The sequence below is a fragment of the Ranitomeya variabilis genome, chromosome 2 (genome assembly GCF_051348905.1).
Source record: "Ranitomeya variabilis isolate aRanVar5 chromosome 2, aRanVar5.hap1, whole genome shotgun sequence".
NCBI classification, from domain to species: Eukaryota; Metazoa; Chordata; class Amphibia; order Anura; family Dendrobatidae; genus Ranitomeya; species Ranitomeya variabilis.
This window is the reverse complement of record NC_135233.1, coordinates 1,109,150,797-1,109,174,688: the sequence shown is the minus strand read 5'-3', so window position 1 is coordinate 1,109,174,688 and position 23,892 is coordinate 1,109,150,797. Positions and strand designations below refer to the sequence as shown.

Sequence of the window (23,892 nt, the reverse complement as noted above, 5' to 3'; positions counted from 1 at the left end):
TGCTCCATGCTCTGTGGGTGAAATGTGAATCTGCTTTTGTTGGGTTATTGTGCTCCATGCTCTGTGGGTGAAATGTGAATCTGCTTTTGTTGGGTTATTGTGCTCCATGCTCTGAGGGTGAAATGTGAATCGGCTTTTGTGAGGGTATTGTGCTCCATGCTCTGTGAGTGAAATGTGAATCGGCTTTTGTGAGGGTATTGTGCTCCATGCTCTCTGGGTGAAATGTGAATCGGCTTTTGTGAGGGTATTGTGCTCCATGCTCTGTGAGTGAAATGTGAATCGGCTTTTGTGGGGGTATTGTGCTCCCTGCTCTCTGGGTGAAATGTGAATCGGCTTTTGTTGGGTTATTGTGCTCCATGCTCTGAGGGTGAAATGTGAATCGGCTTTTGTTGGGTTATTGTGCTCCATGATCTGAGGGTGAAATGTGAATCTGCTTTTGTTGGGTTATTGTGCTCCATGCTCTGAGGGTGAAATGTGAATCGGCTTTTGTGAGGGTATTGTGCTCCATGCTCTGTGAGTGAAATGTGAATCGGCTTTTGTTGGGTTATTGTGCTCCATGCTCTGAGGGTGAAATGTGAATCTGCTTTTGTTGGGTTATTGTGCTCCATGCTCTGAGGGTGAAATGTGAATCGGCTTTTGTGAGGGTATTGTGCTCCATGCTCTGTGAGTGAAATGTGAATCGGCTTTTGTGAGGGTATTGTGCTCCATGCTCTGAGGGTGAAATGTGAATCGGCTTTTGTGAGGGTATTGTGCTCCCTGCTCTCTGGGTGAAATGTGAATCGGCTTTTGTGAGGGTATTGTGCTCCATGCTCTGTGGGTGAAATGTGAATCGGCTTTTGTGGGGGTATTGTGCTCCCTGCTCTCTGGGTGAAATGTGAATCGGCTTTTGTGAGGGTATTGTGCTCCATGCTCTGTGGGTGAAATGTGAATCGGCTTTTGTGGGATTATTGTGCTCCATGCTCTGAGGGTGAAATGTGAATCGGCTTTTGTGAGGGTATTGTGCTCCATGCTCTGTGAGTGAAATGTGAATCGGCTTTTGTGAGGGTATTGTGCTCCATGCTCTGTGAGTGAAATGTGAATCGGCTTTTGTGAGGGTATTGTGCTCCATGCTCTGAGGGTGAAATGTGAATCGGCTTTTGTGAGGGTATTGTGCTCCATGCTCTGTGGGTGAAATGTGAATCGGCTTTTGTGGGATTATTGTGCTCCATGCTCTGTGAGTGAAATGTGAATCGGCTTTTGTGGGGGTATTGTGCTCCATGCTCTGTGGGTGAAATGTGAATCTGCTTTTGTTGGGTTATTGTGCTCCATGCTCTGAGGGTGAAATGTGAATCGGCTTTTGTGAGGGTATTGTGCTCCATGCTCTGTAAGTGAAATGTGAATTGTCTTTTGTAGGGGTATTGTGCTCCATGCTCTGTGGTTGAAATTTTTAACTGGATTGGCGGTAGTAAACCTCAGTCTCTGTGGGGGCACACAACAACAGCTTCCAGGGGTCACCCGGGGGAGAAAGAGAAAGGCACTGACCCCTGGCACATGAACTTAACCCATGTAGCTGTGGCCAGACGCCCCTTCCCCTTTAACCCCATTGGTCAGTTAGTCATCCAAATTAGTGCATCACCTGGTTAGTAGTGGGAAGGGGGGAATTGGGCGCTGACCAGCATTTCCTCTAGCTTTGGTTATAGGGCCTCCGCAGTCAGAGGCACGTTCCTTAATCAGTACCGTGCCTGCCATTACTTCTTCATTTTTTTAAAAAAACTTCACTATTCCTGTTCTATAAAATAAAAGGATAACTTTTGTATGACTTGTTAAGAAGCCATTATTTCTTCTTTATATAATCAGCGAATTTGTTGTTGATTCCAAAACAAAGACCTTTTTATGCTCCTTGCGAAAAAGCCATAGATTTTTTCAATTTGCCTTTCAATAAACACCAGCAAAGTAGGCAATTGAGCAGCCAAAAGGGGTAATATTTTGGTCATGTTTACAATTAAAAAGCATTAGTGCAGTGTGTTGTAACAGGTTGATGGTTACTATATGCTTGCTGAAGTCACTTGGACATTTATAAGGTTGTATTTGCTCAAAAAACTCAAAAGGGATTCAGTACAGTCCTGCAGACCTCAGAGCAAATTTTCAATTTACCATTGTGGAGACACAGCATTGTATCTTAATTACCCAGATGACTATTTTTTAGCAAACCAAGAAGAATAGACTGTTAATCTGTATGTGGGCTTTTGAGTTTATGTGTTGATCAAGGAAACAGATTTTTTTTGTGTAAGCCTGTAATAAAGACTTGTATTGTGCACTTATCCTTGATGACTAGTCATGTTTACTGATATGCCAATTAGTCATTCTCTAGGCCAGGTAGTTTGCTGATTTTTAAAACAGAGGATTACATAATCAAACAATGCGACTTGGTCGTCACCATTCTTCCTCTTATCTGTGATGCTGGATTGAAGGACACATGTTAAATCTTAAAATAGGTGACATGCCTCTCTATCTGACAGAGACTCAGAGACAGAGAAACAGAGAGACAGCCAGAGATTCTGCCAAAACAGCCATACATCGTAAGGACCAGAGATAGGACAGCAGGCAATACATCATGGTTCCATCACGAGGGACACAAATCTATCATTCTACAGGAATCAATCTAGTGGTTCTCGGCCCACTTGCAAGAATACAGATTTGATCCATTGACCATCACTGAACCATGGAGACATTTGGAGAAAGCCAGGAATGAGACTCGCCGGTCGCCTGGCTCCATGGAGATGTTAGGAGAAGCCAGGTTGTGACACATACGTGAATGGACTGTCATCTTCCTATGCTTGTCATTACCTCCTCTCTGTGTGTGTGCCACAAGTGGGGTAGCCGACCCTGGGAGCTCTGAAGTAACAGCTGCCATTATCCCGGCGGGTCAGCGGAAGGGTGAGACTCTGTAATGTGCATCATCTTGGGTATTTTGCTGGGACTCTTCTGTGTGTTATCTGCATGTTTTGTAGTTCAATAAATTATTGCCACACTGTTTTACCCTCACACTGTGTTGTCTGACTAACGTTATGCCCAAGTTAAATGGAGAGTGGGCATTTGGCGGGACAATCCCTGGTCCATGTGGTTCCGGCTAGCGGACCTGGGCGACCCGCCAACCCCCGTGTCTCCACAACCGTATGTTCAACTTTTTACCCCTATTTTGAATATTATTACTTTTCCTTTGTTTACAGCTTGTTGAGCACCGCCTCTCGATGGCATATCATGTGCAACGATCGCAAACTTTTTCTTTCAGGTTAATTTGTCTTATTTATTATTTGTGAAAAATATGTATTTCTTTATTTTTTTTTAAAGAATCCTTAAAAATCAGTGTCCTCCTGATATTACCTGAATGTTTCATGCCCAAAATTCTATAAAGATTCATTTATGTTTTATTAGATTTAAATTGTGGTCGAGCACAGAAAAACCTGCATAGATGAAGCAAAGATGAACCATTGCATGATGAAGATCTGCTGTCGGGGACCACCACTAGGTTGAGCCGAGGAGCTGGCTGCATACGACCTATACATGGACCTCAATAATGAACCTGTATCCAGTGGGCTCCTGAGCGCCCCTTAGTGTAAGCCCAGAGATGTAGCTCTACTTCTCTGCAGGGGATTGGGCAGGGCTCTGATGGGAATGATCACAGACTAAGAATTTGTAACATATTTAGATAAGGTAAATGTGATCAGTGCTCATGACACGAATTACTCAACTATAGAAATATGACATGATAGGGTTGTCTCTGGAGAGTCGGCTGCTGGAGATAGCTGGCTACTAGTGCCCACCTCTCTCTGTGGGTATCACTGACCAAGCATCATGTAGAGTCTTTTTATTGAGGAAATAGCAGAACAGATGGTCGGGGCCGGCATCATATGATGGGACTTGTAATGTATAAGAATTAGATCTGTCTCTTTAAGAAAGGAAGGCGGGAGTTGAGTTTAGTTTCAGTTTCTGATATAGCCTGAGGAGAAGATGTTATGCTGTGTGCTGGAGGAAAAGAGGAGAAGAATAAAATACAGTTAAAGCTTACTCTCTCTTAAATTCCTTACACCGTGTAGATGCTACAACTGGCGACAAGGATGGGATAGAATCACCTGCTGCTGTGAGTACTGACCCCTGCTTTACTGCTTCACACGCCAGCACCACTGAGAGACTCCATCATGGCTGAATACTTGCACACGTTCCCACAGTTTGATATGACTGATGTTACTAATCTCTCTCATAACTGGAGAAAATGGTTAAATCGGTTTGAGAATTTCCTGGAAGCAATAGATATAAAGGATGATAAAAGAAAGCGAGCCGTGTTCCTGTATTGTGCGGGCACAGGAGTCTATGACATATACAGCACATTACCGGCAGCAGAGACAGACACGTACAGCAACTGCTCCAAAGCTCTCACTGACTACTTCAACCCTAAACAAAACATCAGATATGAAAGATACAAGTTCAGGATTGCTAAGCAGCTTCCAGAAGAATCCATAGACACCTATGTCACCCGGCTAAAAGAACTTGCACATGGGTGTGCATTTACTGACGTAGATGATGAAATCCTAACTCAAGTAATTGTCACCTGCTCGTCTAATAACATAAGGCGTAAAGCTCTGCAGCAGGATCTCTCTCTGCATGATTTACTCAAGATGGCCCGTGCTATAGAGATAGCAGATCATCAGGCCACTGCAATGGAGAATGGGGATAATTTACAGGTGCATAATCTCAAATATAACAGTGCACAAGGCAAGCAAGCCCCGCGACAGAAGAAATGTTATAGATGTGGACAAGATTTCCCTCACCACATGAACAAATGTCCAGCTATAGGACAAACTTGCACTAAATGTGGAAAAGGGAACCATTTTTCAGTTGTCTGCAAATCAGCGCCCAACAAGTCTCCTCTGCCAATGACAAAGCCTGCCAAAAATGGTAAATCAGGATCTAGAAGAAATGTCTGTGGCTAAGAACTATGTGTTCACGACTTCTGTCACTAGCTCAGTGCAGTCTCCATGTATTACACACGGATATCACCTTTACAATAGATACAGGAGCTTCGGTGGATATCATAGACAGCAATACTTATGAACAGTTGAAAACAAAGCCAGTCTTACAGCAAGTGCAGACGAAAATCTTTCCATATGGATCTAAAACACCTCTGGTTACAATGGGACAATTTGATGCTGAACTTCGCTATAAAGAAAATAGGCAGAAAACCACTTTTCACACATTACAAGGATCGGGAGGCTGTCTTCTCAGCTATCACACTGCCTTGAAGCTAGGACTCATCCAGATTGTTCATACCATAACCGACCCTGCGGACATGGATGTACAAGCCATGGTGAACAGTTTTCCCTCCCTATTTAGTGGACTCTCAAGTGCATCTTCATGTGGATGACAGTGTTCGTCCAGCAGCCCAGGCTCACAGGCGTATTCCATTTCACCTGAGAAAGAAGGTAGAAAAGGAACTCCAATTACTCATGGATGATGATGTCATAGAAACTGTTTCTGGTCCCACTCCGTGGGTCTCTCCACTTGTGGTAGTTCCAAAACCAAAGACTCCAGAGCAGGTGAGACTGTGTGTTGACATGCACCTGCCCAACACTGCTATTCAGAGGGAAAGACACATCTCACCCACAATTGATGACATTATTCATTTATTAAATGGAGCAACCGTTTTTCCAAAGCTCGACCTCAATAAAGGCTATCATCAACTAGAATTGAGTCCAGAATCCAGATACTTAACAACATTTTCCACCCATGTGGGTCTCAGAAGATACAAAAGATTGATGTTTGGGGTCTGCTCAGTAGCGGAGATTTTTCAAGATACGATAAGGAGCGTCATTCAACATATTCCAAATGCCTTTAATTACAGTGATGACATACTGGTTTTTGGGAAAACTCAAGCTGAGCATAATCATGCTCTATATGCTATCTTTGAATGTCTGCTCTCTGCTGGACACACTTTAAACAAAGAAAAATGTGAATTTGATAAAAATTCATTGGAGTTCTATGGTCACATTTTCTCAGCGGATGGAGTACGACCTGATCCCAAGAAAGTGGAATCCATCAGAGCAGCTTCAATTCCACAGGATGCCAGTGAAGTGCGCTCTTTTCTTGGAATGGCAAGTTACTGTGCTAGATATATTCCAATTTTTTCTACAATCAGCACTCCATTAAGGGAACTCACGAAACAAAATTCGTTTTTCAATGGTCCCAAGACTGTCAGGCCTCTTTTGAAACTATTAAAAATGAACTCTGCTCAACAACCACCATGGCCTATTTTGATCCAGCTCTTCGAACCGAACTGATTGTGGACGCCAGTCCCGTGGGACTGGGTGCAATTTTAGCACAATACAAGGATGACAATCAAAGTCCCCACATCATTTCTTATGCAAGTAAAAGCTTAACGAGCACTGAAAGAAAGTATTCGCAACCTGAAAAAGAAAGCTTGGCAGTCGTCTGGGGATGTGAACACTTTCACTTATTTCTCTATGGCGCTCCCTTCACTATTGTCACAGATCATCAAGCTCTCCTTACAATTTTTGGAAATCCCAGAGCTAAAATGCCAACACGGATTGAACGATGGGGTCTACGTCTACAGGACTACAATTACAAAATTGTTCACAAACCTGGAAAATACAGCAATCCGGCTGATTATCTCTCAAGACATCCTAAGGATGATGATTTACCTGTGCATTCCTCCATTGAAGAATAAATACACTTTGTTGCAGCTCACGCTGTGCCAAAAGCACTTTCTGTTGATCAGTTTGTGAATACAACAACAAGTGACAAGACACTCTGTGCCTTAATACAAATTATCCAAAACAGAAGGTGGCATGAAATTCAAAAGAAAAAATTTCCTGAAGATGGGATTGATCTGAAGGAGTTAAAACTATTTTCAAATGTACGTGAGGAATTATCAGTCACTGAAGACCAACTCATCCTTCGTGGTACCAAACTGGTTGTACCTAAGGCCTTGCGCAACCTAGTCATACAGATAGCACATGAAGGTCATCTAGGAATTGTTGGCACAAAAAAGTTACTCAGAGAAAAAGTGTGGTTCCCAAATATGGATAAATTGGTGGAAGAGAAGATTAGACATTGCTCCACTTGTCAATTAATTACTCCATCATTAACTCTAGAGCCATTACAGATGTCTCCGTTACCCACTGCTGTATGGGAGGAAGTGGCAGTCGACATATATGGACCATTACCAAATGGCCAATACATTCTAGTAACAATTGATGAATATTCTAGATACCCTGTCATTTCATTCATCTCTTCAACGTCTGCTAATAGTGTCATACCAGAACTGGACGACATATTCTCTGCATATGGCATTCCGAGAGTGGTCAAAATAGATAATGGACCTCCATTCAATGGACATGTGTTTGCTCAGTTTTCTGAATACTTGGGGTTCAACCACAGAAAGATCACACCTTGCTGGCCGCAAGCTAATGGAATTGTAGAACATTTCATGCGCACCATGGGGAAACGAATCAAGGCAGCTAGCCTGGAGCACACCCCACTGAAACAGTCACTATACAAATTCCTGCGCAATTACCGCAACACACCACATTCCACCACTAATGCTGCTCCATCTCATCTAATGTTCAGCAGAACTCTTCGTACACGGATCCTTGATGTGACCAGTCATCCCTTACCAAATGACTCTTCAGTGCGATCATCAGATTTCTTTAGCAAGCAAGCCATGAAACATTATGCAGACAAAAGGCGACGGGCACAGCCATGTGCCATCAAAAGAGGTGATATGGTTGTTGTGCGTCAAAAATCAACCAACAAAACCTCAGCTGTATATAGTCCTGCAAAATAGAATGTTACTAAGAGAAAAGGCAATATGGTCACGGCTGAGCGAGACAGACACTCCATCACTCGAAATTCCTCACATTTTTAAATCATACCGCAGAACAATGGAAATGAACTCCCACCAGTGGAAGATTTGATACCCGACGGTGGAGAGGACCAACAAGAGGTGACTGATCCGTCAGCACTGGACACCCCCAATGAACCCAGACATTACCCTACACGGGAAAGAAGGGCTCCATCGAGACTTATTGAAGAGATATAATTTAAAGAAAAAGGGGGAATTAGACAATACAGACATATGGGTTTTCTTGGACATTTTCGTGTTGTTGGATTGTCAATATTTGTTTTAGGTTGTTAATATATATATTTAAAAAAAAAAAAGAGGGATGATGTAATGTATAAGAATTAGATCTGTCTCTTTAAGAAAGGAAGACGGGAGTTGAGTTTAGTTTCAGTTTCTGATATAGCCTGAGGAGAAAATGTTATGCTGTGTGCTGGAGGAAAAGAGGAGAAGAATAAAATACAGTTAAAGCTTACTCTCTCTTAAATTCCTTACACCGTGTGGATGCTACAGGACTGGTTGGTGATTTAGACTCATGATTTATTGTTGTCAAGTTTCGAAACCCTGCACCAGACCCCGCTAACATCCCAAATGCACTGCGACCATAGAACACACAAAACTCTTGGTCTCCTCAAGTTTATTCACTTTAACAGATCCAAATGAGAATTGAGGAGAAAGAACATTATGAGGATCTGAATATTGCAGAAGATCTACTACAGACTGTGGTCATGGACAAGGAAACTACAGTTACAGATAAGTGGCAAAGACGGGTCTACAGAGGACGATCCACCAGACATCGTAGGATATACAGATTTGGTCTACGTCCATTGGTCTCTTCATTCGTTATCTGCCCGGAGTCTCCCGCCATCTTCTCCTTATCTCTAGTAGAAGATCTGATGGAAGACAACACAATGAATGATGAGGATTCAGTTCTGCAAGGTATCATTACATTTACTATTTTTTATTAATTTTTCACCTAGTTTTTGGGTGATGGATTTCACTAGTGACAATTCACTGACTTCAATGTAATTTACAATTTGAAGTGAAGTAGTGCTGAGCATACATGTCTATATGTCCCCGGTGTCTGCAATATTTTCTGGAATTTGAGTAGGTGTCCTCCATAGTTCGCGCGTGCGCAATGCAATATTGCCTCGCGCACGCACAGTATTCTTTGTCCAAGCCGAAAAGCGTTCCTGCGCATGCACCGGTGCACTATGTCCCGGAAGTATTTTGCGGAGTTCCGGGACATAGTGCGCCGACACATGCGCAGTAATTCTTTTCGGCTTTGCCTGTAGTTGGGCAAAGCATACTGAACGTGCACGAGGCAAGATTGCATTGCGCACGTGCAAACTATGGAGGACACCTACTCAAATTCCCGAAAATAATGCGGACAGAGGGGAAGGATGGGGTGGAGGAAAGGAGACGAAACACCGCCCATCGGACCGGACACAGGGCATTTACATAGCCCGCCAATTTGAGGTGACAGATTCTCTTTAAGACTCTGAAAAATAAAAACTAAAAAAAGTGTGGAGAAATGTTTGAATCTGATCGAGAGCATAACCAGAAGGATTCAGGCCATGGTGAAAACCAAAGGTGGATTTACAAAATACTGATAAAATAATAAAAATGAAAATTAACATTTTTAGGAGCGAAAAAGTAACAATGCAGTGACATAAGAATCTGCATAACTAATCATATGCTAGATAGTCGCAAGTCACATTTACAGTATGTATGAGATAGCCAAGATGATTGTCTATAAAATGATGGGAGTGTCATGTTCAAAGCAAAAGTGGACGGTGAGATATGGAGCCTGAAAGTCAAAAGTTCAAAACATTATTACCCGTCTGCTCATCATTGTATAATCTGTCCCCCAGCGGGCGTTTCCTGCTGGTGATAGATTCATTTAGATGTTCTGACACTGTATTGCTGTTTGGAGCCAGTCTTTGAGCTTAGGGTTTTCATTTTGATGTTCCTTTGCTGTACTTTGCACCTCTCTTCTGTTTCACTTTAGTAAGTAGGCTGTATATTTGTTAAGAGTAATTGCTTTATTCTTTGTTTGGCATTTTGTTATTTACTTTACTCACTGTAGCATCTTTCCTTTTGTCCAGCACACTTCTCCTCTAGTAGGTAAATCACACTCTGCTCTGCCCTCCCTTACTTTAGGAGGAACGTGAAGCAACTCGACAGGTGTTTAGGGAGTTTTGGTCCGAGTTGCCATCTAATAGTTCTTTAGTTAGGGCTATCTCTGCACCCACAGGCACCACTAGAAATGCACTGATGCATGTCATTTGACAGGTTTTGGAGCCAGTGACAGTTATACTGCATGGTATCATGTTGTTATTTTTAAGATTTGATTCAATAAACTTTGAATTGTATGGAACAAGAAGAGCTGGATATACCCATTTTCTTGATCAATGATTCCCCTGTGTGTGCTGCAGCTGAAACTCTAGTATCACCTGCTGCTCGCACAGTCTCTCCAGAATGTGGAAGATGGAGTTCCACTTTGTGGGTCCATTACATATGAGGCGGTGAGTGGGAAAGCAGAAGTGAAACTGCAGACAGGTGAGCAGCTATAGGGTGAAAATGCCAAAAGTGCACACACACTGCCTGCGCTTTCACCAGCTCTGACATATCTGCGCTAGGCAAGGGATCTGCTTAAAACCAGCTAGGCCAGGAGTTGTTATGAGATTTTGCCCATTTTCGCACAACACCAGGCCAGGCTTGTGGTTTATTGGCACCAACCACACATCTGTCTATTGTTTCATCACCATCCACATCTCTTTTGTGGAATAGGATTTGTCCCCCAAACAGCTGTGTTTCAGAACAGCCTGCTGTAGTTTATCACTGGCTGAGCTTAACTGGTGGTGCAAGTGTTACTTGGATGAAGAGGCGTTGGAGGAAGCTGAGGAGGAGGAGGGGGCAACATGGACAGAGAAACATCCAAAAAACATCCAGTAATCCTCGGTGGTGGTAGGACAGAGATGGTCTGCCTGGAAAAGTAGTGGCAACTGTGAAACACATACTGTGGTTATCATGATCTCAACACATTGTTAGCCCTTTAAAAATCACTTGTGAGGTCATATTTAGATTATGGGATCTAGTGTTTGGGGGATGTAGAGCTAAATGTTTCAATGGGATGGTGTGGAAATGCTCGGTGGTGGTGCTGTCACATCCTCTTTGCAGGGAGCCAGGCGGCACTGTTGCTCGGAAGGGGAGGAATAGGCTGAGACCGCAACAGAAGAGGGAGCAGGAGGAGCCTCAGATCTTTCCTGATTTTTCAGATGTGTACTTCACTACAGCCCGTGCTTCGTATACAGATGCCTCGTCCTGCAGGTGATGCTCATGCTAAAAACATTTATGCCTTGCTTAAGTTTACAACTCATGTATTGTCAGGGAGCTCCTTTGAGCATGGTTTTGGGGTGCTCAGTTCATTGATGCGGTAACCAGTAGCAGCTAATGTACGTGCTAGAGGCCACCCATGGTCACCCCACTTAACATCGACAATACCAATGTCATGATGTGCAGCTGAAGCTCGATGGAGACAAGTCTGGAGACTATGCTGCCATGGAAGAAGATTTAGGTCACGTAGATGGCTCACAGTAATGTGAGAAACATGAAGCTTTGGGATGTTGTGTGTAAAACGGCACATAGGACACTTTGGAGAAACTGGAGCAACATTGGATCCACCGCAAATCAACGTAATACTGAGCTGTTAGTGCACCTGAAATGAGAAGTGTCTGACCGCTGTGCATTATGCCCCCCCAGACCATAATCTTAGAGAAGGACTGGTGTGAGTTTCTTAATGAAGGCATCTTCATGGTGTTTCCCATGTGGTCTCCAAACCATTCTTCATCTATCGTTGTGTCCAAGACAAAATTGGGGCACATCTCTGAAGAGGACAAACCTCCAATCCTACCTCCATTGCTGTTTTGCTCTGCACCAAGTTGGCCTTTGGATGCGGTGACATGAGGTTAGTGGGGCACCAGTAGCCAGATGCTTGGTTTGTAGGCTAATGTCATGTTGGCACCTTTTGAAGGCTTGAGTAGATGCTGTGTGACAACGTGGGCTCTATATGGGCATCTATTTTCATTTGCAGCACAGAATGGATCACAATACGCCATTCTTCTAACATCCCTCTTTTCAGAGTTTCGTGTCTGTACACCTCTTACTGTATTTCAAACTTGCCATCATTCTCCCAATCATAGGGACACACGACGCTGACCACTGCTGACATCTCGAACTATGGACATTGCGATCTGCCAGAGTGACAACCACCATCTCTCAACTCAAGGATTTTGTCCTTTTCAGTACGCGACAAGTGGAGATAACTGATACATCGATGAGCAGGAGGCATCGCACAGAAGACACATGCTGATAAAAACTGAGAAGATGGAAAGATATACTAGAATTACGCCTGATAATCCTCAAGCAAACTTCTGCTGTTTATCATTTCTTATGTAATATACAATGGGTACGGAAAGTATTCAGACCCCTTTAAATTTTTCACTCTTTGTTTCATTGTAGCCATTTGGTAAATTAAAAAAGTTCATTTTTTCTCATTAATGTTCACTCTGCACCCCATCTTGACTGAAATACAGAAATGTAGAAATTTTTGCAAATTACAATTACAAAAACTGAAATATCACATAGTCATAAGTCTTCAGCCCCTTTGCTCAGTATTGAGTAGAAGCACCTTTGAGCTTGTAGAGCCATGAGTCTTCTTGGGAATGATACAACAAGTTTTCACCCCTGGATTTGGGGATCCTCGGCTATTCTTCCTTGCAGATCCTCTCCAGTTCTGTCAGGTTGGATGGTGAACGTTGGTGGACGCCATTTTCAGGTCTCTCCAGAGATGCTCCATTGGGTTTAGGTCAGGGCTCTAGCTGGGCCAGTCAGGAATGGTCACAGAGTTGTTCTGAAGCCACTCCTTTGCTATTTTAGCTGTGTGCTTAGGGTCATTGTCTTGTTGGAAGGTGAACATTCGGCCAAGTCTGAGGTCCAAAGCACTCTGGAAGAGGTTTTCATCCAGGATATCTCTGTACTTGGCCGCATTCATGTTTCCTTCAATGACAAACAGTCGTCCTGTCCCTGCAGCTGAAAAACACCCCCTCCCCCATAGCATGATGCTGCCACCACCATGTTTGACTGTTGGGATTGTATTGGGCAGGTGATGAGCAGTGCCTGTTTTTCTCCACACATACCACTTAGAATTATCACCAAAAAGGTCTATCTTCATCTCATCAGACCAGAGAATCTTATCTCTCATAGTCTGGGAAAACCTTCATGTGATTTTTAGCAAACTTTATGCGGCTTTCATATGTCTTGCACTGAGGAGAGGCTTCCTGTTATGATATGGTGGCCTAGGAGCAGCATGGGGGACACTCTGGAGAAGGTGGTATCTGTACTGACCGCAGACGCTGAACTTAACACCGCAACTAGAAGCAGCCGTGGGATGTACCTAACACTCCCTAGACACCTCGTCACAGCCGGAGATCTAAATACCCCTAGAGATAAGAAAAGGGAAAACTATCTTGCCTCAGAGAAAACCCCCAAAGGATAGACAGCCCCCCACAAATATTGACTGTGAGAGGAGAGGGAAAAAACATACGCAGACTGAAATCAGGATTTAGCAAAGGAGGCCGTACTAGCTAGATAGAAAGGAGAGAACAGAGTACTATGCGGTCAGTATTAAAATACTAGAAAATATCCACCACAGAAAAATACAAAAGCTCCACATCTAACTAAAGATATGGAGGGTATATCTGCATCTCCAGAGATACCAGCATGGCTGAACAAATCCTTGCACAGACCAAGCTGGACAAAACAAACATGAAAATGAACTGAACTGTTAAGCCCACAACATGTGGACAGCAAAAAGCAAAGCCAGAACTTATCTTTGATGAACTGCACAGCAAGCAGCAGAGACCAGGAAAGGATGTGAATCCTCCAGGAACAATGGACAACTGGCACTGACCAAAGGGTGAAGCAAGACTAAATAGCCCAGTCTGAAGTGGACACACCTGATGACTGCTGTGAATGTCAGACAGCAGCGCTACCACTTATAACCACCGGAGGGAGCCCAAGAGCAGAATTCACAACAGCTTCCGTTCGGCCACTCTGCCATAAAGGCCCGACTGGTGGAGGGCTGCAGGGATAGTTGACTTTGTGGAACTTTCTCCCATCTCTGTTATGACCCCAATGGCAGAGCGTCTCAAAAGTACATACCAAGTCTGCAAACACAAAAAAACCAGCTCTTAGGGCAGTGGTAACTGGGCTGACCATATATCTAATCCCAGCACCACAAATAGCAGCAGCCGGGGAACGTGCCTACGTTGGTTCTAGACGTCTCGCGCCAGCCGGAGAACTAAATAACCCTAGAAGGGAAAATATAGACCTTTCTTGCCTCCAGAGAAAAGACCCCAAAAGTTGGATACAAGCCCCCAACAAATAATAACGGTGAGGTAAGGAGAAAAGACAAACGTAAGAATGAACTAGATAATTAGCAAAGAGAGGCCCACTGACTAATAGCAGAATATAGTAAGATGACTTATACGGTCAGCAAAAACCCTATCAAAATTTCCACGCTGGATATTCAAGAACCCCCGAACCGTCTAACGGCCCGGGGGGAGAACACCAGCCCCCTAGAGCTTCCAGCAAAATCAGGAATCACATTTAGTACAAGCTGGACAAAAAATTAGAGCTATGCAAATAACCAAAAAACAAGGAAGCAGGACTTAGCTTAATTTTGCAAGATCCAGGACCAGCAGACAGGAGCAAACAGAAGGGAACTGATTACAACGATGCCAGGCACAGGACTGAGAATCCAGGAAGTTTATATAGCAACACCCCTGGACTAACGACCCAGGTGGGTGTCAAACTGAGGAAAGACAATCCCAGAGTCATATCACTAGTGACCACAAGAGGGAGCCAAAAAAGTCTAATTCACAACAGTACCCCCCCTATAAGGAGGGGTCACCGAACCCTCACCAAGACCACCAGGGCGATCAGGATGAGCAGCGTGAAAGGCACGAACTAAATCGGCCGCATGCACATCAGAGGCAACCACCCAGGAATTATCCTCCTGACCATAGCCCTTCCACTTGACCAGATACTGAAGCCTCCGCCTGGAGAGACGAGAATCCAAGATCTTCTCCACCACGTACTCCAACTCGCCCTCAACCAACACCGGAGCAGGAGGCTCAACAGAAGGAATCACAGGTACAACGTACCGCCGCAACAAAGACCTATGGAACACGTTGTGAATGGCAAACGACACCGGAAGATCCAAGCGAAAGGACACAGGATTAAGGATTTCCAATATCTTGTAAGGACCGATGAAGCGAGGCTTAAATTTAGGAGAGGAGACCTTCATAGGAACAAATCGAGAAGACAGCCATACCAAATCCCCAACACAAAGTCGGGGACCCACACCGCGGCGGCGGTTGGCAAAACGCTGAGCCTTCTCCTGTGATAACTTTAAGTTGTCCACCACATGATTCCAGATCTGCTGCAACCTATCCACCACGGAATCTACCCCAGGTCAGTCAGAAGGCTCCACATGTCCCGAGGAAAAACAAGGATGGAAACCAGAGTTGCAAAAAAATGGTGAAACCAAAGTAGCGGAACTAGCCCGATTATTAAGGGCAAACTCAGCCAACGGCAAGAAGGTCACCCAATCATCCTGATCTGCAGAAACAAAACACCTCAAATAAGCCTCCAGAGTCTGATTAGTTCGCTCCATTTGTCCATTAGTCTGAGGATGAAAGGCAGACGAAAACGACAAATCAATGCCCATCTTAGCACAAAAGGATCGCCAGAACCTGGAAACAAACTGGGATCCTCTGTCAGACACAATATTCTCAGGAATGCCGTGTAAACGAACCACATTCTGAAAGAACAAAGGAACCAGATCAGAAGAGGAAGGCAGCTTAGGCAAAGATACCAAATGGACCATCTTGGAAAAGCGATCACATACCACCCAGATGACAGACATGCCCTGAGACACCGGAAGATCTGAAATGAAATCCATGGAAATGTGTGTCCAAGGCCTCTTCGGGACAGGCAAGGGCAAGAGCAACCCGCTGGCACGAGAACAGCAAGGCTTAGCTCGAGCACAAGTCCCACAGGACTGCACAAATGACCGCACATCCCGTGACAAGGAAGGCCACCAAAAGGACCTAGCCACCAGATCTCTGGTGCCAAAAATTCCCGGATGCCCTGCCAACACCGAGGAATGAACCTCGGAAATGACTCTGCTGGTCCACTTATCAGGAACAAACAGTCTGTCAGGTGGACAAGAGTCAGGTCTACCAGTCTGAAATCTCTGCAACACACGTCGCAAATCCGGAGAAATGGCTGACAGGATAACTCCCTCTTTGAGAATACCAACTGGTTCTGCGACTCCAGGAGAGTCAGGCACAAAGCTCCTTGAAAGAGCATCAGCCTTCACATTCTTTGAACCTGGTAAATACGAGACCACAAAGTCAAAATGGGAGAAAAACAATGACCAGCGGGCCTGTCTAGGATTCAGGCGTTTAGCAGACTCGAGATACATCAGATTTTTGTGATCAGTCAAGACCACCACACGATGCTTAGCACCCTCGAGCCAATGACGCCACTCCTCAAATGCCCACTTCATGGCTAACAACTCCCGATTGCCAACATCATAATTCCGCTCAGCAGGCGAAAACTTCCTAGAGAAAAAAGCACATGGTCTCATTACAGAGCAACCAGGGCCTCTCTGCGACAAAACGGCCCCTGCCCCAATCTCAGAAGCATCCACTTCAACCTGAAAGGGAAGTGAGACATCAGGCTGGCACAAAACAGGCGCCGAAGTAAACCGGCGCTTCAACTCTTGAAAAGCTTCCACGGCTGCAGGAGCCCAGTTAGCAACATCAGAACCTTTCTTGGTCATATCCGTCAAAGGTTTAACAACGCTAGAAAAATTAGCGATAAAACGACGGTAGAAGTTAGCAAAACCCAAGAACTTCTGAAGACTCTTAACTGACGTGGGTTGAGTCCAATCATGAATAGCTCGGACCTTGACTGGGTCCATCTCCACCGCAGAAGGGGAAAAAATAAAACCCAAAAAGGGAACCTTCTGTACTCCAAAGAGACACTTTGAGCCCTTAACAAACAAAGCATTCTCACGCAAAACCTGAAACACCATCCTGACCTGCTCTACATGCGAGTCCCAATCATCAGAAAAAACCAGAATATCATCCAGATAAACAATCATAAATTTATCCAGATACTTCTGGAAAATATCATGCATAAAGGACTGAAACACTGAAGGAGCATTAGAGAGCCCGAAAGGCATCACCAAGTACTCAAAATGACCTTCGGGCGTATTAAATGCAGTTTTCCATTCATCTCCTTGCTTAATGCGCACAAGGTTGTACGCACCACGAAGATCTATCTTGGTGAACCACTTGGCACCTTTAATCCGGGCAAACAAGTCCGACAACAGAGGCAAAGGATACTGAAATTTAACAGTGATTTTATTCAGAAGCCGATAGTCAATACAAGGTCTCAAAGATCCGTCCTTCTTGGCCACAAAAAAAAATCCCGCACCAAGAGGGGAAGAGGATGGACGGATATGCCCCTTCTCCAGAGATTCCTTGATATACGAACGCATTGCGGTATGCTCAGGTACAGACAGATTAAATAATCTTCCCTTAGGAAATTTACTACCTGGAATCAAATCTATAGCGCAGTCACAGTCCCTATGAGGAGGCAGAGCACTGGACCTGGACTCGCTGAATACATCCTGGTAATCAGACAAATACTCAGCAACTTCCGAAGGAGTAGAGGAAGCAATAGACACCGGCGGGGAATCACCATGAATTCCCTGACAGCCCCAACTTGACATAGACATTGCCTTCCAATCCAAGACTGGATTACGGGTCTGTAACCATGGCAGACCCAAAACGACCAAATCATGCATTTTATGCAGAACAAGAAAACGAATCACCTCCCGATGTTCAGGAGTCATGCACATGGTTACCTGTGTCCAAAACTGCGGTTTATTTTCCGCCAATGGCGTAGCATCAATACCTCTAAGAGGGATAGGATTTACCAATGGCTCAAGAACAAAACCACAGCGCTTGGCAAACGACAGATCCATAAGACTCAGGGCAGCACCTGAATCCACAAACGCCATAACAGGGTAGGAGGACAATGAGCAAATTAAAGTCACAGACAAAATAAATTTAGGTTGCAAATTACCAATGGCGACAGGACTAACAACCCTAGTTAGGCGTTTAGAGCATGCTGATATAACGTGTAGAATCACCACAGTAAAAACACAACCCATTCTGACGTCTATGATTTTTCCGTTCATTTCTAGTCTGAATTCTACCACATTGCATTAAATCAGGTGTTTGTTCAGACAACACCACCAGAGGATTCGCGGCTTTGCGCTCCCGCAAACGCCGATCAATTTGAATAGCCAGCGCCATGGAATCATTCAGACTTGTAGGAATGGGGAAACCCACCATCACATTCTTAATGGCTTCAGAAAGGCCATTTCTGAAATTTGCGGCCAGAGCACACTCATTCCACTGAGTAAGCACAGACCATTTCCGAAATTTTTGGCAATACACTTCAGCTTCATCCTGACCCTGAGAAATAGCCAGCAAGGCTTTTTCTGCCTGAATTTCAAGATTGGGTTCCTCGTAAAGCAATCCAAGCGCCAGAAAAAACGCATCAATATTTGCCAATGCCGGATCTCCTGGCGCTAGCGAGAAGGTCCAATCCTGAGGGTCGCCCCGTAAGAAAGAGATAACAATTTTTACTTGCTGAGCTGAGTCTCCAGATGAACGGGGTCTCCGAGATAGAAACAATTTACAATTATTCCTGAAATTCCTAAACTTAAATCGGTCTCCAGAGAATAGTTCAGGAATAGGTATTTTAGGTTCAGACATTGGACTACTGGTAACAAAATCTTGTATGCCCTGCACATGAGCAGCAAGCTGGTCTACACTTGTAATCAAAGTCTGGACATTCATGTCTGCAGCAAGCACAAGCCACTCAGAGGTAAAGGGGAGGAAAAAAGAGAGGAAAGAAAAAAAAAACAAAAACTCAGACTTTCCTTTCTTGTAATTCCACTTCTGCAATGCATTAAACATTCAACCTTGGCCTGGCATACTGTTATGACCCCAATGGCAGAGGGTCTCAAAAGTACATACCAAGTCTGCAAACACAAAAAAACCAGCTCTTAGGGCAGTGGTAACTGGGCTGACCATGTATCTTATCCTAGCACCGCAAATAGCAGCAGCCGGGGAACGTGCCTACGTTGGTTCTAGACGTCTCGCGCCAGCCGGAGAACTAACTAACCCTAGAAGGGAAAAGATAGACCTTTCTTGCCTCCAGAGAAAAGACCCCAAAAGTTGGATACAAGCCCCCAACAAATAATAACGGTGAGGTAAGGAGAAAAGACAAACGTAAGAATGAACTAGATATTTAGCAAAGAGAGGCCCACTGACTAATAGCAGAATATAGTAAGATGACTTATACGGTCAGCAAAAACCCTATCAAAATTTCCACGCTGGATATTCAAGAACCCCCGAACCATCTAACGGCCCGGGGGGAGAACACCAGCCCCCTAGAGCTTCCAGCAAAATCAGGAATCACATTTAGTACAAGCTGGACAAAAAATAAGAGCTATGCAAATAACCAAAAAACAAGGAAGCAGGACTTAGCTTAATTTTGCAAGATCCAGGACCAGCAGACAGGAGCAAACAGAAGGGAACTGATTACAACGATGCCAGGCACAGGACTGAGAATCCAGGAAGTTTATATAGCAACACCCCTGGACTAACGACCCAGGTGGGTGCCAAACTGAGGAAAGACAATCCCAGAGTCATATCACTAGTGACCACAAGAGGGAGCCAAAAAAGTCTAATTCACAACACATCTCCCTACTGCATCTCTGGAGCTCTGCCACAGTGATCTTGGGGTTCTTCTTTACCTCTCTCACCAAGCCTCTTCTACCACGATTGCTCAGTTTGTCTGGACGGCCAGGTCTAGGAAGACTTCTGGTGGTCCCAAACTTCTTCCATTTAAGGATTACGGAGGCCACTGTGCTCTTAGGAACCTTGAGTACTGCAGAAATTCTGTTGTAACCTTGGCCAGATCTGTGCCTTGCCACAATTCTGTCTCTGAGCTCCTTGGCCAGTTCCTTTGACGTCATGATTCTCATGTGGTCTGACATGCACTGTGAGCTGTGAGGTCTTATTGTCATGATCTCCATGGCCAGAGAACTAGCATAAGCCTCTATAGGAACAAGCTCTTGGAAGATGTAACTATACTGACCATGAACTAAACCTACCGCATCATCTAGAAGTAGCCAGGTAGCATGTCCTACTTTTTATCCCTATATGCCCAGCGCCGGCCGGAGAACTAAATAATGCTAGCAGAGGGAAATATAAGACCTGACTCACCTCTAGAGAAATGCCCAAAAAAAAAGGAGACAGAAGCCCCCCACATATATTGGCGGTGATATGAGATGAAACAACAAACGCAGCAGGAAAATAGTTTTAGCAAATTTGAGGTCCGCTTTCTAGATAGCAGAAGACAGAAAGCATACTTTCATGGTCAGTAGAAAACCCTAACAAAACACATCCAGAAATTACTTTAGGACTCTGGCATTAACTCATAATACCAGAGTGGCAATTCCTGATCAACAAGAGCTTTCCAGACACAGTAACGAAACTGCAGCTGTGAACTGGAACCAAAATACAAAAACAAAACATGGACGAATGTCCAACTTATCTAGTAGATGTCTGGGAGCAGGAACAAGCACAGAGAGGCTTCTGATAACATTGTTGACCGGCAAGCATCTAACAGAGAAGCCAGGTTATATAGCGACACCCAGATCTAATCAGAACAGGTGAACAGGGAAGATGATGTCACAAGTTCAATTCCACCAGTAGCCACCGGGGGAGCCCAGAATCCAAATTCACAACAGTACCCCCCCCTCAAGGAGGGGGCACCGAACCCTCACCAGAACCACCAGGGCGATCAGGATGGGCCCTATGAAAGGCACGAACCAGATCAGAGGCATGAACATCCGATGCAGTGACCCAAGAATTATCCTCCTGGCCATATCCCTTCCACTTGACCAGATACTGGAGTCTCCGTCTGGAAACACGGGAGTCTAGGATTTTTTCCACAACGTACTCCAACTCACCCTCAACCAACACCGGAGCAGGAGGCTCAACGGAAGGCACAACCGGTGCCTCATACCTGCGCAATAACGACCGATGAAAAACGTTATGAATAGAAAAGGATGCAGGGAGGTCCAAACGGAAGGAAACAGGGTTAAGAATCTCCAATATTTTATACGGACCGATGAACCGAGGCTTAAACTTAGGAGATGAGACCCTCATAGGGACAAAACGAGAAGACAACCACACCAAATCTCCAACACAAAGCCGAGGACCAACACGACGGTGACGGTTGGCAAAAAGCTGAGTCTTCTCCTGGGACAACTTTAAATTGTCCATCACCTGCCCCCAGATATGATGCAATCTCTCCACCACCGCATCCACTCCAGGACAATCCGAGGATTCCATCTGACCGGAGGAAAATCGAGGATGGAACCCCGAATTACAGAAAAACGGGGAAACCAAGGTGGCAGAGCTGGCCCGATTATTGAGGGCGAACTCCGCCAAAGGCAAAAAAGCAACCCAATCATCCTGGTCAGCAGACACAAAACACCTCAGATATGTCTCCAGGGTCTGATTAGTCCGCTCGGTCTGGCCATTAGTCTGAGGGTGAAAAGCAGACGAAAAAGACAAATCTATGCCCATCCTAGCACAAAATGCCCGCCAAAATCTAGACACAAATTGGGTTCCTCTGTCAGAAACGATATTCTCAGGAATACCATGCAAACGAACAACATTTTGAAAAAACAGGGGCACCAACTCGGAAGAAGAAGGCAATTTGGGCAGGGGAACCAAATGAACCATCTTAGAAAAACGGTCACACACCACCCAGATGACAGACATCTTCTGAGAAACAGGCAGATCTGAAATAAAATCCATCGAGATGTGTGTCCAAGGCCTCTTAGGAATAGGCAAGGGCAACAATAATCCACTAGCCCGAGAACAACAAGGCTTGGCCCGAGCACAAACGTCACAAGACTGCACAAAGCCTCGCACATCTCGTGACAGGGAAGGCCACCAGAAGGATCTTGCCACCAAATCCCTGGTACCAAAAATTCCAGGATGACCTGCCAACGCAGAAGAATGCACCTCAGAGATGACTTTACTGGTCCAATCATCAGGAACAAACAGCCTATCAGGCGGACAACGATCCGGTCTATCCGCCTGAAACTCCTGCAAGGCCCGCCGCAGGTCTGGAGCAACGGCTGACAAGATAACTCCCTCCTTAAGAATACCTGTGGGGTCAGAGTTGCCAGGTGAATCCGGCTCAAAACTCCTAGAAAGGGCATCCGCCTTAACATTCTTAGAACCTGGTAGGTACGATACCACAAAATTAAACCGAGAAAAAAAATAATGACCAGCGCGCCTGTCTAGGATTCAGGCGCCTGGCGGTCTCAAGATAAATCAAATTTTTGTGGTCAGTCAATACCACCACCTGATGTCTGGCCCCCTCGAGCCAATGGCGCCACTCCTCAAACGCCCACTTCATGGCCAAAAGCTCCCGATTCCCAACATCATAATTCCGCTCAGCGGGCGAAAATTTACGGGAAAAGAAGGCACAAGGCCTCATCACGGCGCAGTCAGAACTTTTCTGCGACAACACTGCCCCAGCTCCGATCTCAGAAGCGTCGACCTCAACCTGAAAAGGAAGAGTCACATCAGGCTGACGCAACACAGGGGCAGAAGAAAAACAGCGCTTAAGCTCCTGAAAGGCCTCCACAGCATCAGGGGACCAATTAGCAACATCAGCACCCTGTCTAGTCAAATCGGTCAATGGCTTAACGACATCCGAAAAACCAGAAATAAATCGACGATAAAAGTTGGCAAAGCCCAAAAATTTCTGAAGACTTTTAAGAGAAGAGGGCTGCGTCCAATCACAAATAGCCTGAACCTTGACAGGATCCATCTCAATGGAAGAGGGAGAAAAAATATATCCCAAAAAGGAAATTCTCTGAACCCCAAAAACGCACTTAGAACCCTTGACACACAGAGAATTAGACCGCAAAACCTGAAAAACCCTCTTAACTTGCCGGACATGAGAGTCCCAGTCATCCGAAAAAATCAGAATATCATCCAGATACACTATCATAAATTTATCCAAAAAATCGCGGAAAATATCATGCATAAAGGACTGGAAGACTGAAGGGGCATTAGAAAGACCAAAAGGCATCACCAAATACTCAAAGTGGCCCTCGGGCGTATTAAATGCGGTTTTCCACTCATCCCCCTGCCTGATCCGCACCAAATTATACGCCCCACGGAGATCAATCTTAGAGAACCACTTGGCCCCCTTTATGCGAGCAAACAAATCAGTCAGCAACGGCAATGGGTATTGATATTTAACCGTGATTTTATTCAAAAGCCGATAATCAATACATGGTCTCAAAGAGCCGTCTTTTTTTGACACAAAGAAAAAACCGGCTCCTAAGGGAGATGACGATGGACGAATATGTCCCTTTTCCAAGGACTCCTTTATATATTCTCGCATAGCAGTATGTTCAGGCACAGACAGATTAAATAAACGACCCTTTGGGTATTTACTACCCGGAATTAAATCTATAGCACAATCGCACTCACGGTGCGGAGGTAGTGAACCCAGCTTGGGTTCTTCAAAGACGTCACGATAATCAGACAGGAACTCAGGGATTTCAGAGGGAATAGATGATGAAATGGAAACCACAGGTACATCCCCATGAGCCCCCTTACATCCCCAGCTCAACACAGACATAGCTCTCCAGTCAAGGACTGGGTTGTGAGATTGCAGCCAAGGCAATCCTAGCACCAAATCATCATGTAGATTATACAGCACTAGAAAACGAATAGTCTCCT

General features: G+C 44.8%; 1 protein-coding gene across 1 annotated transcript in view; it reads right to left on the bottom strand.

The window, feature by feature from the left end:
* Nucleotides 1-8,516: 8,516 nt before the first annotated feature.
* LOC143808836 (waprin-Rha1-like) overlaps nucleotides 8,517-23,892 on the bottom strand; it is a 60,820-nt gene continuing 45,444 nt past the window's right edge. The window contains exon 3 of the mRNA XM_077291937.1: nucleotides 8,517-8,787. Within this exon, the coding sequence (XP_077148052.1) occupies nucleotides 8,776-8,787 (12 nt within the window). The 3' untranslated portion in view covers nucleotides 8,517-8,775. The remainder of the gene's footprint in view (nucleotides 8,788-23,892) is intronic.